This window comes from Serinus canaria, chromosome 2, assembly GCF_022539315.1.
Source record: "Serinus canaria isolate serCan28SL12 chromosome 2, serCan2020, whole genome shotgun sequence".
NCBI classification, from domain to species: Eukaryota; Metazoa; Chordata; class Aves; order Passeriformes; family Fringillidae; genus Serinus; species Serinus canaria.
In genome coordinates, this window is record NC_066315.1 from 23,908,383 (window position 1) to 23,920,410 (window position 12,028).

Here is a 12,028-nt window from a genome sequence, read left to right on the forward strand (position 1 = left end):
CCTTTAGTTAAATGAAAATGTACATTTTACTATTATGAATATCAATAGCTAAAGTTTAATAGATAAAAATGGTGTGTCATCTGAGATAGTTGTGTTTTGTTAGGAAAAAAAAGGTGTAAAAATAATGCACTTGCAAAAGTTTGTGTACTCACCCAGTGATCAGAAGCTGCATTGGGTTTGAGAAGAAAACAATCTTGACAACTTTTTAAAAATAAAATATCAACAAGAAAATTTCAGTAGCAAATTACTAGGTAACTCGTGTAAAGAAAAGTGCATTTTTGGATAGAATTTAAGTATTTTTTTATTTCCTTATTTCTGTGAAATAAAAACCACAATTAGTTTTCACCTAGTTTTAGACAGTAAATGCTTTCAGAATGCAGCTGTATTGCATGTTGTAGCAGAAAACTTCTAAAAGTACAAAGACAAGCAACATAACCTCACTTTGGAGGTTAACTTGAGCCAGCGTGAAAAGCATGTTTAAATAAGCAGCAAACTTTGGCTAAAATTAATTGTCCACAAGTTTGTTGTTATCCTTTGTTTTTATGGAAGTGGAGTCATAATAATATTGAAAATGCCTGATGAAAGCATGATTTATTTCTGTTGGTAGGAATTTAAGTTCATGGAGCAGTCGCGTTCCCCGTCGGTGTCGCCGAGTAAGCAGCCGGCCTCCGCGGTCTCATCGACGGTGACGCTGTTTGAGCAGTACTGCGCCGGGGGAAACCCCTTCGAGATTCAGGCCGACAGCAAGGATGATGAGACAGAAGATGTGTTAGCTTCCAATGGGGTATGGAGTGTTTCAGGGGGAAAAAAAAAGGCAAATAGTGCTTTCAGTAGATGATGATTTATTTTGTGAGGCAGTGATGGTTAAGTGCCTTAGTATAAGGACCTGTTGCCTGCAGTACTGTGCTGCTTTGCTTTTAAAAATGCAGAAAGCCTGGCATCCTGTTTAAAGTTCAGTTTGCTTTGCACTGAATCAGTTCTTTTTTTCCACTGAAGTCAAGCATTCCTGAAGTTTAGCAAGATATGTTCCACCTCAATTTGTATTTTTCCAGGGGTTTAAGTTAGTTTTCTTTGTGGAGGTAATTTTATTGTTTTAGGACTTGTTTTCTGGCTTCATAGGAAAGAATTGTTGTAGGTTGCTCCTTTTGTTGTATTTGTTCACTCCTATGTGATTTGCTGTGGTTTTTTTGATGTTTGTTACATCATTTTTAGTTGTAATTGCAACACTCAGGACACTCTCTTTGTTGTGGGTTCTTCTATAAAACTGAGCAATAACTGTGTGGTTTTTTTTCAGAAGCCTGTCAAAATCTATCAGTGATCAAATGTGTTTCAATGTAACACTTTGTACCATTCTCTTAAATGCTACATTATCATGTTTTTGTTTAAGCTTTTGTTATTGTTTATCCCTTTGATGAATGATGTTTTCTTGGGCTTAACTTGTGCTACTGAGGCTGGAAAACCTCTCAAGAACAAAAAAGAGTAATTGCTGCTTAGTGATTTCAAACTCCTCTGATACCTTGTGGTGTGCTGCCAGTGAAGGAGAGCCTACATTGTTTCCATATTTTTTGTTTAGTGACTTGTAAGCAGCATACTTACACTTGTAGAAGGGGTTTGTAGAATTGTCTTAATTTCTTGGCTATGGATAGATTGAGGTGTTTTTATTTCTCTCTGAACATTTGCATGAGATATGAAAACTGTATACAAATTAGGACAGACCTTCTTTGGTCTTTCTAACATTTTACCCCTCAGAATCTGTTTCTTCTAGCTCGAAGAATATTTTAGAAGACATTGTCTGACTCTGTGCTAAGCTTTTGCGAGCATTAAATCATTTGATGAAAAACTAGGTAGCAAATGCTGATGAATATGTTGGAGACGCTATTTTGTTGGCTTTTGCCAGCATGAAGTGTCACACTGCTGCTTTCTGTCAATGAGACAGAAGCACTGAAATGTTTGTGTTTGAAGGGACCTCTGTCACAGAAACTTCAGGCTCATGAGAGAAGTAGTGGCCCTGCAGGTCTTACTGGCACTCTTTGAAACCTGCATGAGTTACAAAACATAAGTATAAAACAGACAGAAATTTGTGCTTTCATAGTGCTAGATTGAAAACTCTCAGCAACCTGGGGCTAAGGCATGTGTGACTGAAAAAATACATGCCCTGGTGTGTTTTGGCTGCCATTTCTTAAGCATCCTGGAACCAGAGTGTGTTACCTGTGTCACTCTGTGGATAAAGTGGCTTCAAAGCAGTGTATGCTTTAAGGAAAAGTGTCTCTCTTCAAGTGCAGGTGCATTCTGTATAACTGCAAGTTATTTTTTTGGTATTGGGTTATTTTCTTAAATAAATATGTACAGTATAAAGAAGTATTTTTGTGAAATAATAGCTTGGTTCTTCTTGCAATAATAATTAACTAATATGAAGTGCTGGGGTTTTTTCCTTTGTTTTTTTACTGCCATTGTATGGATGAATTTTTTGGATTTATTACTGGGTTTTTTTTCCCAGATTATAAGAAAATAATAAAAGCTCAAATATGTGGAACTTTATACATCAACTGGAAAGGAACACAAATTATTGATAGCTGAAATAGAATGCTGCAGGTATTTACCTAATCAATATAATATAATTTGCCTGCTTCGTTTTTAAAGAACATAGTCAGCAGCAGCCTTTCAACCAGCAAAGTTATTTGTATCCCAATCAAGGTAAAAGCCAAAAAGTGACCAAAGTGCAACATTAAATGAGTGATAATATTATAAGAAAAATAATGGCAGTCAATTTATTTTTTCTTTTTTTTTTTTACCAGTATGAATCAGATGAACAAGAAAAAAGTGCATATCAAGAGTATGATAGTGACAGTGATGTTCCTGAAGAGTTGAAAAGAGATTATGTGGATGAGCAGACAGGAGATGCCCCAATAAAAAGGTAAGTAGGCTGTGTGTGTCCTTGGTCTAATTCACAGGCTTTTCATCTCAGTATTCTAATTAGTTCAGTTTCTGTAATCTACAACAGTGGAATAATAATCAGGTAAACATTATGCTGCCTGCACAGTTAGAAGGCTCAGCACTTATATCTCCAGAGTGGGGAGGAACATTAAACCACTCATCATTATTGCAAAGAAAACCTGAAGAAAGGAACATTTTGAAAGCAGATAAAGGATCTCTGAAGCAGGTACTGGAAAACTGGTTAGTAAGGAGTAGATGTTAACTGAAGGGCCTCCTTCTGCAGCTCTTGTGTATATGTGTAATTTCTGTTGTGTCAAAAGTGGTTGTTTGCAAATGCTTTGAGTGTTGGGCTTCTGCAGAACAATAACTTCTACAGGTTAAGAAAAAAATAAGATTATTCCACAGCTTGAAGACAGTACTTTTCAATTTTAAGTTCTCTTTTTATTTAATGCACACATAGGTATATATAAATGAATATACATATTCTATTTTGATGTTTATAAAAAGTATTTTATTTATATATATATTCATATTTAAAAAGCCAACTTTGTATCCTCTAAAAGGATCTGAAAACAAGTTTATGTCTAGGACACTGTATAACTTAGATGTACATTCAGACTTTGTGAAGCAGGCTAACATTTTTTATGTAGGGTTTGCAGGACAGCTAGAATGCCATCACTTGGATCAAAGCAGAGTAGCAGAGTAGCTACAAGATAACTCTTTAGGATAAAATATTGTTAGCATGATTCTTTCTATAAGTCATACAATGTAAACTGTCTCCTTTCAAAGAAGAGGTGGAGATGTAGTTAAAAATCATTTATTTGGAACAAACAAGAGTTGCTTATAGGTTTGTGCTGTGAAATTAAAATTTTTGGAAGAATATAATTTTGAGGTATGGCAGCTGGCAGAGGGTTTCTCTTAAAGAAAATGAAAATGTGTCTAGTTGGATAAATATCATTGAGTCCAACTTCCTGCCCTTTCAGGACTAAAATTTATGAAAAAGTTAATGACTTTTTTAGTTTTACCTTCCTCAAAATTGCTTATATTTCTAGGTAGTAACTTTCAGCTGTAACTGACAAATCTGCCTCTGTTTTGTTGTGACTTGTGTTGTTTTTATTCTCTTTGTGAATTATGAATTTGATTCAGAGTGACTAAAATGACTTTTGGGGCAAGACAGAGGCCTGCAGAACTCCAGCATTAGAATAAAAGTCAAAATTCCTTCTGTAGCAACATTCTGTGTAAATTAGGTCAGGCTTCTTTCTTAAATGTTAGAATCCTAACCCTGTTGTGCTTTGGCATAAATAAAATTCTGCACTGGAAGACATACTGTCATGTGAAAAAAGAGGGGAGGAATAATACATTTTCCACTAAATTTCACTTGGATGTCTTGAATGTTTTTACATTTGCTGTATTTTGTTTTTTTTTTTTTTTTTAAGTGTTTCTCGAGAAACTCTGAGGAGCAGAAAGAAATCAGATTATAACCTCAATAAAGTGAATGCACCTATTCTAACCAACACTACACTGAATGTAATAAGGCTTGTTGGTATGTAGAATAATTGTTGTTTATTATAAGTGTTTTTGATTTTTGAGCAGACTTCTGGATTATAGCAAATATGGTAAATGATATTTAAGGCCCTGAAAAATATACTTAGTTGGGCTCTATTTCTACTCTGAAAATGTTAATAAAATAGAAAAAATAGAAATAAAGCACTAAAAAATTCTTTAAATAAATAGACAACTTTGCTTATATCTTGTGTGTTATTTTTACCTGAAAAATTAATCTGCCTGCATATGTTGGTTTTGACCTATAATGGTAGTTTATTTGTCTGTAGTATTGAATGTGTTAGAAGAATGGATATAGCAAGCAAAAAGATTAATGCTCTATGTTGCTGATGTATTTTATGAAATGATTTATTTTAAAGTAGAATAGTTGCAAAAGTAAGAATTTTATGTCTAGGGTTTTTTTTTTTCCATTTCATTATTCAAATTCTCACACTCAGAATAACTGTCTTTACTACATGGTAATCAACTAGGAGAAAAGAGTTCTCATACATCCCAGTAAACCCTAGGGAGTTTAGGGAATCTCTATCCCTGCAGCGTCATCGAGAGGTGACTGGACAGGCTGCTGGACAGCCTTGTGTCTTTAGGCCTGCTCTGAGCAGGAGGTTGCACTAGGCCACTTCTTGAGGGCTTTTCTTGCCAAACTTTTCTATGAAAACACTGGCCTCCAATTCTGGATGTGATGGGATTGATTTTCCTTGATCATGCCTTCTGTGTGATGTCTAGATAATTGTACAGTAGCAATTTTCTGCTGCTGACTTCTGCTTTATTTATAGAGAAGGGAAAGCAACTGCCTAAATTTGTCTGAGTAGGCAGGAGAGAGAGGAATTCTGTATGTGTTGCATTAATGAGGTTTGCCTCCGAAGTTTGAAAATGATTGTTGCACTTCAGAGTAAACCCTTTTAAAAAAGGTTACTCCAATACCTGGCTATAGCACCTTTTGCTGTTGTTGAGGGCAGCATGAAAGTCAGGAATTAATTTTCTTAATCTTTTTGGCAGGTTTGCTAAAACCTTTCTTTTCCTTAAGCATTTACCGTATAGACCTGAAATGAGAGTTCATTCTGTTGTGACTTTTCTGTGATTGATCTGTGACTTGGGTGAGAGAGGTTTGTTTGCTCTTTCTGGTATAAGGTTTTGCTCTGAGAAAATTGAGGATTGAATAAAGAAACCACTCATGGCACTTTCATGCAAACTCCAGCCTCTGTCCCTGCCATAAAACACTGTACCAGTAGGTGAAGCAGTAGTTCTGTTTTTCCGATTTTATATAAGGAAAACTATTTGAGGATTATGTTGATAACTCCAAAATTAAACATAATTTTAAAAGCTCATATATATATATATATATATATATATTTTTTTTTTTTTTTTTTTTTTTTGTTCTCCTCCTGGAATTATTTTTAATTTTTAAGTTTTCTGCTGTTTGGGGTGTTTTATATTGTTTTGGTAATGAGTGATAGTAGTGTTATTTAGAACATGGAATTGGAAAGGACCTCCTGTGGGAAGAAGATGTCATTTAGTACTGCCTGTAAATATGCTTGTTTTGAGCTCTAGCTTAAAAATACTTCTATTCCCAGTACTCATTCTAATAGGAATTCTATTTCAGAAGCCTTGTCAGCCAAAAAAAATTAAAAAAAACCCTATCCCCCTATTTTCTGCTGAATTGATCTTATGACAAAAGAAATTTTGAGATTTAACAGATAAATTTGTTTTTCAATGCATACTGTTCTGCTGTTTTTACAGGAAGCCATCCTATTTCTTCTCAGTCTTTGATTTGCTAAACAATGTGCCAAGATTTATAGTGTTCCGTGTATTTATCCACCAGAAACTTTGAATTTTCTGCTCTTGTTGTAATCTTATCAAAATCGTGCAATACTTTGGGTGAAATCTTCCTGCATTGTCCAATTCTTTTATCATTGCATCATGGTCCAAAGTTCCTTCTGTTTTGCACCTCTTTTGATTTCTTACAGCTTCCTTATACTGGCAGTGTGTAATGACCTTGTACAGCCAGCAGATCCCTCACTTTCCCAGTTTTTTCCAAGAGATAAGCTGCTAGTTTATAGTAGAAAGATGCATGTTTTTTATTAATTGTCCCCTAAATGCATGGATTTACAATTTGTGCTACTGAATTTCATCCAATTCTTATTATAACAGTCATCAAGTACTCCTGTACATTATGTCAATCCTTTTCTGTTTTGATGGTGCCTCTTTATTTTTTTCTATTATCACTGTTATTTTTGTGTCAGGGTAATTCATGAAAATGTTAACGAGATGGCTGATTGCTAGGAACTCCACCAGTGCCTTTTTTAGTTACTACCTTTTCCAACACACAACACACTCTAGCTTCATTTATTTACTGTGCAATTTTGTTATATTATTACTTTTACCAAATCCCAGATAGATAAAATGTACTGTGTCCTTTGTGTGGAAAGTCATGTACCTTAGTCTGGTACAGTTCCCTTCTGTTAGATCCATGATTTATCTTAATTTTGCCTCCATATTTCTGTTTCTGTCATTTCCATAGTTTCTTCAAAAGAATCTGAAATTCCGCATCCTAAAAATTAAAACAGTGGCTCAGTAGTTGTTGGATTACTATTTTTCCCTCTCTTTTATGTTTTTCTTTGCTGTTTTTCAGTCATAGTGATGAAGATGCAGATTTAAGTTGCCCAATCAAGAAACAGAAACTATTGTCTTACTTTTTAGGAAAGTAGTAGTGCCCAATGTGTCATACTGAATGAGTATGACAGTGTTTTTAACCATTTTGAAGCACATTTCTATGTGTTGTATGCTTTGTATGGAGGGTAAATGAATAATTTAAAAAGTAGTTTAATATTTATAAACTACATTAATGAGTTGCTAATGTATAATTGAAGTGGGAGTGGCTACAATTTTGTTTGAATTTCAAGTGAAGAGTTTAATTTATCAGGTTTTTCTCACATTAACTAAAGTAATTAGCTCTCTTGTAGTATAAAGTAGCCATTAGACTAATTTATAAGGTTAATTTTTCCTATCAAGCCATTGCATGTTGACTTAAAATGTAAAGGAAGAATCAACCTGTATTAAATTTGTATGGAATAGTTTAACTAAGCACTATATATCAAGAAGAATAATTAATGATTATGTCATTGTATATATTGATTCAGTGATCTCTTAGTTAATATAATTCTGACCTAAGAAATAGTTTAGTGGGTATTTCTTATATTGATGGGTTTTAATGCTTTTTTTGGCCTTATTTTTGCTTGTGTTAAGAATGGGTTTTGAGGACAAATTCTTAGATTTTGCTTGCTTTAAACCCCACTATCTTGCAAGAAAATAGTGATGACAGACCTCACAGCAGAAGTTGTTAGCTGAAGTGAGTGATTGGAGACATAACACAGAACCTCTTCTGACTTAAAAAACCTTAAATCACACAGTCTTTCAACAGACTTTGCACTTCTTCCTTCAAAACAGCGTTTTAGCTCTTAATGTGTGTCTTCCTTCCACCATTCCTTTTTCCTAGTCACCTGGGTCAGGGATTCCCAAGGTCTTGTCAGTGAAGACTGATGCACAGAAGGCATTTGGTATATCAGCCTTTCCTGTGTCCCCTCACCAGGGTTCCTTCTCCATTTACCACCAGGCCTTTTGTTATTGATGTATTTGAAGAAGCCCTTCTTGTTGTCCTTGACATTCTTGACCAGATTTAATTCCAGGTGGGCCTTAGCTTTTCTTGTTTTAATGTCTACTCACTCCAGCAACATCTCTATATTCATTCCAAGTGGCCTGTCCCTGCTTCTACCTCCTGTATATGTCCTATATAAATCTGACTTTTGGCAGATTTTCCTTGTTCATCCATGCTGCTCTCTTGCCCCCTTTGCCCAGTTTCTTGCTCATCAGGATGCACCATTCTTGAGCCTGGAGGAAGTGGTGCTTGAATATTGACCATCTCTCTTGGACCCTTTTTTCCTGCAGAGCCCATCCCCATGGGATTCTTCCAAAAACATCCCCAGAGATGCTAAAGTTAGCTCTCGAGAAGCCCAGGGTTGCCATTTGGCTTGCTGCCTTGCTTCCTTCATGCAAGATACTGAACTCCACCATCTCATGGTCACTGTAGCCAAGGCTGTCCCCAACCTTCACACCTTTAACAAGGCTTTCCTTGTTTGTATAAGGTTGAGCAACACACCGTTCCTCACTGGTATCTTCCATCATCTCTGTCAGAAAGTTGGTGTCAATGCTTTACTGTTTGTGCTTTGCTGTTTTGTTCTAGCAGATGTCAGGATGACTGAAGTTCCCTATGAGAACCAGGACCTGTGACCATGAGGCTGCTTCTACTTGTCTGTTAAAAGACTTCATCCACTTCCTTCTCCTCATCAGGCAGCCTGTAGCAAAAACCCCTGACAGTGTCACCCTTACTAGTCTGCCTTGTTATCCTGACACTTGGGCTCTGAACTGACTCATCATCCACCCAAGACAGAGCGTGATACATTCCAGGTGTTACCTCACATCCAGCACCACTCCCAGCACTGTGCTTTCCAGGTCTGTCTTTCCTTAGCAGCATGTAGCCCTTCATGACAATATTCCAGTCACACAAGCTATCCCAACATACCTCCCTAGCTGCAATGAGATCAAAGCCCTGTGACTGCATACACATCTCTAATTCTTCTTGTTTGTTCCTACTGTGTGCACTGGTGTACAGGCACTTCATGGAGGTATTTGAGTGTGTCAATATCCCAGTGGGAGTGCAAGGGGATGTCCCATAGTCCTGTCTTATGTCTTTGGCTGCTCTTACCTGCTGGAGGTATCCCACTTAAACTTTATTTTTCTGCTTGCATTGTTACTGTAACTTCCCCCTTACCCCATCTTTCCTAGTTTAAAGCTTACTTTACCAGGTTGGCTTGGTAAAGATTTATTGGCAAAAATCTGTGTATGCTAATTTGTGAGGTGCATCAGTTTTGCATAGATTAGTCTGATAAAGAATGCTCTCTACTTGCTATCCTTAAGTACAGAAGGAGTTCTGCAAAAGAAACCTGGCAAATGTTCAGCAGTTCAAGCTATCTAGAGCCTCTAGAAATTCAAACTACTTTCAGTTGCTGAAACTTTAAACAGTTTTTTTTCAAGTATTTCTGGAAATTTCTATTTTGATATGGCTTTGAACTGTGTTTGTGCTGTTTGGAAGTATTCCTATATATCCCTTTTTAACCCAAAACAGTACCTTCAGCCCAGGTATCGGAAACAATGCGTAGACGTTAAAAACTGGTGTCCTGTTAGAGAGTGCATCAAGGAGGAAATGTTCTTGGAACACTTGTTGTGTCAAGATGCTGAGTGATGTAGTAATAGAGAAATGTTCTTGGCACTGGAAGATTTTTATAGGTACAGTACTTGGGCAGTGTGTAGTGCATAGCCCTTTGGAAAAGCATAAGACATTGCCCAAGAGATTACCTTCAATATTGATGCCAGCTGCACAGATACTTGGAAGTCTTTAACTGTCCAGGTTGTGACTCATCACTCATATTGGGTAGCAGGCAACTTTAAAAATGTGTTTATCACAAAGTAAGTGGAAAAAGTCAGCCTGTCCAATACAGAATATTCAGATAGGACAGATGAAGGTGACACTTGCTTTAATTAGGGTACCAGTACCATCCTTTCACAAACATCCAAAAATTTTCACATTGGACTGTGCATTGCATTTTTGCTTTTAGAAGACAAATAGAATTTCTTAAGTCCACTTTTCAGTTTGTTCACAATGCTGTGGGTCAAAACATTAATAATTGAGTAGTATAGAGTTAACAAAACGGCTAAAGTGACAAATATCAATTATTACAACCTGTGTCACATCTCTAAAAATAACAAAACATATGCTTGTGTGTCTTAGCAGACAGGGATGTAGTCATGTAGTATTCATTAAGGAGTCTAAATTAGAAACCTGGAAGGTGACAATGTCAGGCTATTGCTTGGTTCTTACTCTAGTGCTCTGCCATTTTATCAGGTATGTAGCTATATCATACATGTTTCAACTTAGTTATCTTTGCTGACCTACACAATTACTTGCTTGAAAAATTCAAATAACTCCCCTATTATTAAAATTTAGTTTTTGTTTCTTGGCTACCCAGTTTCTCTGATTAAACCCATATTTTCTCTATCTATTAGTAGATTATTTCTCTGGGCATAGTATTAACTTGAAGATTAGTGTTGTTGACTACAGGAAAAAGAAATTATTTTAGCACCTTCCTGTAATTTTTCCAACCTGTCACATCTAAACATGTCTGGAATATGACAATTTGTGAAATGACCTGCTGTATCCTATGTACTGGGGTGGACTGCATTTGTGTTTTGCTTTAAAAATTGCTGTCTGTCTCTTACTATAATAACCCAACAGTTTGTTGGTAACAAAATAGCATTTGTTATATGTTATGTTTTTAGAACAGTAAAAGGGCCCACAGGATGTTATTTTTGAGGTAGCTAGCAGGAAATGTGGGGTCTCTGCAATATCAGGGTTTTCATTAAGTGTGCTTCTTTTATGATCCAATGAAGAGCCATGTCCTGTACTGGAAACAAAAATAAGTGAAAACCATAGGCCCTGTGAACTAGGTCTGTAGGGAAAAATCCCTTTTGGGCTCCCAGTCCTATGATCATTTTGATTCAGATAACATATAGATGAAGATCCTGAAGCTGGGGTTTTTTCATTATTTTTAAAACAATTTATTTTCCAAAGTCCAATATGTTACAACAGAGAATAGTAAGGAACAGAAGGAGTTATTCTTCTCCCTGGATGTGCCAGGGTACTGGCATCCTCCTTTACTCATAGTCTGTCCCTCTGGAAGCAGTTCAAACTTAAAACTACTTGAGAGTCTTACCACAGCATAGAAAGGAAGGAAAGCAGAAAATGCTGTATCACTGATGTGAAGCACATAGCTCCTACAGTTGTTGGGTAAAATCCAGTCTTGGACATATCATTTTTATACTGTGTTTTTCTATTGCTTGAAAAATATCCATATGTGCCATGATGTTCTCAGGGGTCCCAGAATGAGGGAAGAGACGAGAAAGTTGACTCCATGTTTCAGAAGGCTTGATTTATTATTTTATGATATATGTTATATTAAAAACTATACTAAAAGAATAGAAGAAAGGATTTCATCAGAAGGCTAGCTAAGAATAGAAAAGGAAATGAATAACAAAGATTTCTCGCTGACCGAGATGGTCTGGACAGCTGGACTGTGATTGGCCATTAATTAGAAACAACCACGACACCAATCACAGATCCACCTGTTGCATTCTACAGCAGCAGATAATCATTGTTTACATTTTGTTCCTGAGGCCTCTCAGCTTCTCAGGAGGAAAAAATCCTAAGGAAAGGATTTTTCATAAAACATGTCGGTGACACATATGTCCATATATAAACACACTAAAGCATAAAATCTTCAGTGGCTTTATATAGTGTTTGCCAGACATTGCTTTAGCAGATTATTATTTTTACCTTAATGAAGCTGAAACTTGTAGAGGATCCAGACAGCTGTGTGTTGAATTTGGTACCAGAAGGCTGAGAATGGTTGAAGACATTTGG

At 36.2% G+C, this 12,028-nt stretch overlaps 1 protein-coding gene across 1 annotated transcript in view; it reads left to right on the forward strand.

The window, feature by feature from the left end:
- Positions 1–12,028, forward strand: part of VPS50 (VPS50 subunit of EARP/GARPII complex) — a 76,318-nt gene that overhangs the window by 39,198 nt on the left and 25,092 nt on the right. The window contains exons 18-20 of the mRNA XM_009085956.4: positions 608–784; positions 2,796–2,914; positions 4,371–4,477. Coding sequence (XP_009084204.2) covers positions 608–784; positions 2,796–2,914; positions 4,371–4,477 — 403 coding nt within the window. The remainder of the gene's footprint in view (positions 1–607; positions 785–2,795; positions 2,915–4,370; positions 4,478–12,028) is intronic.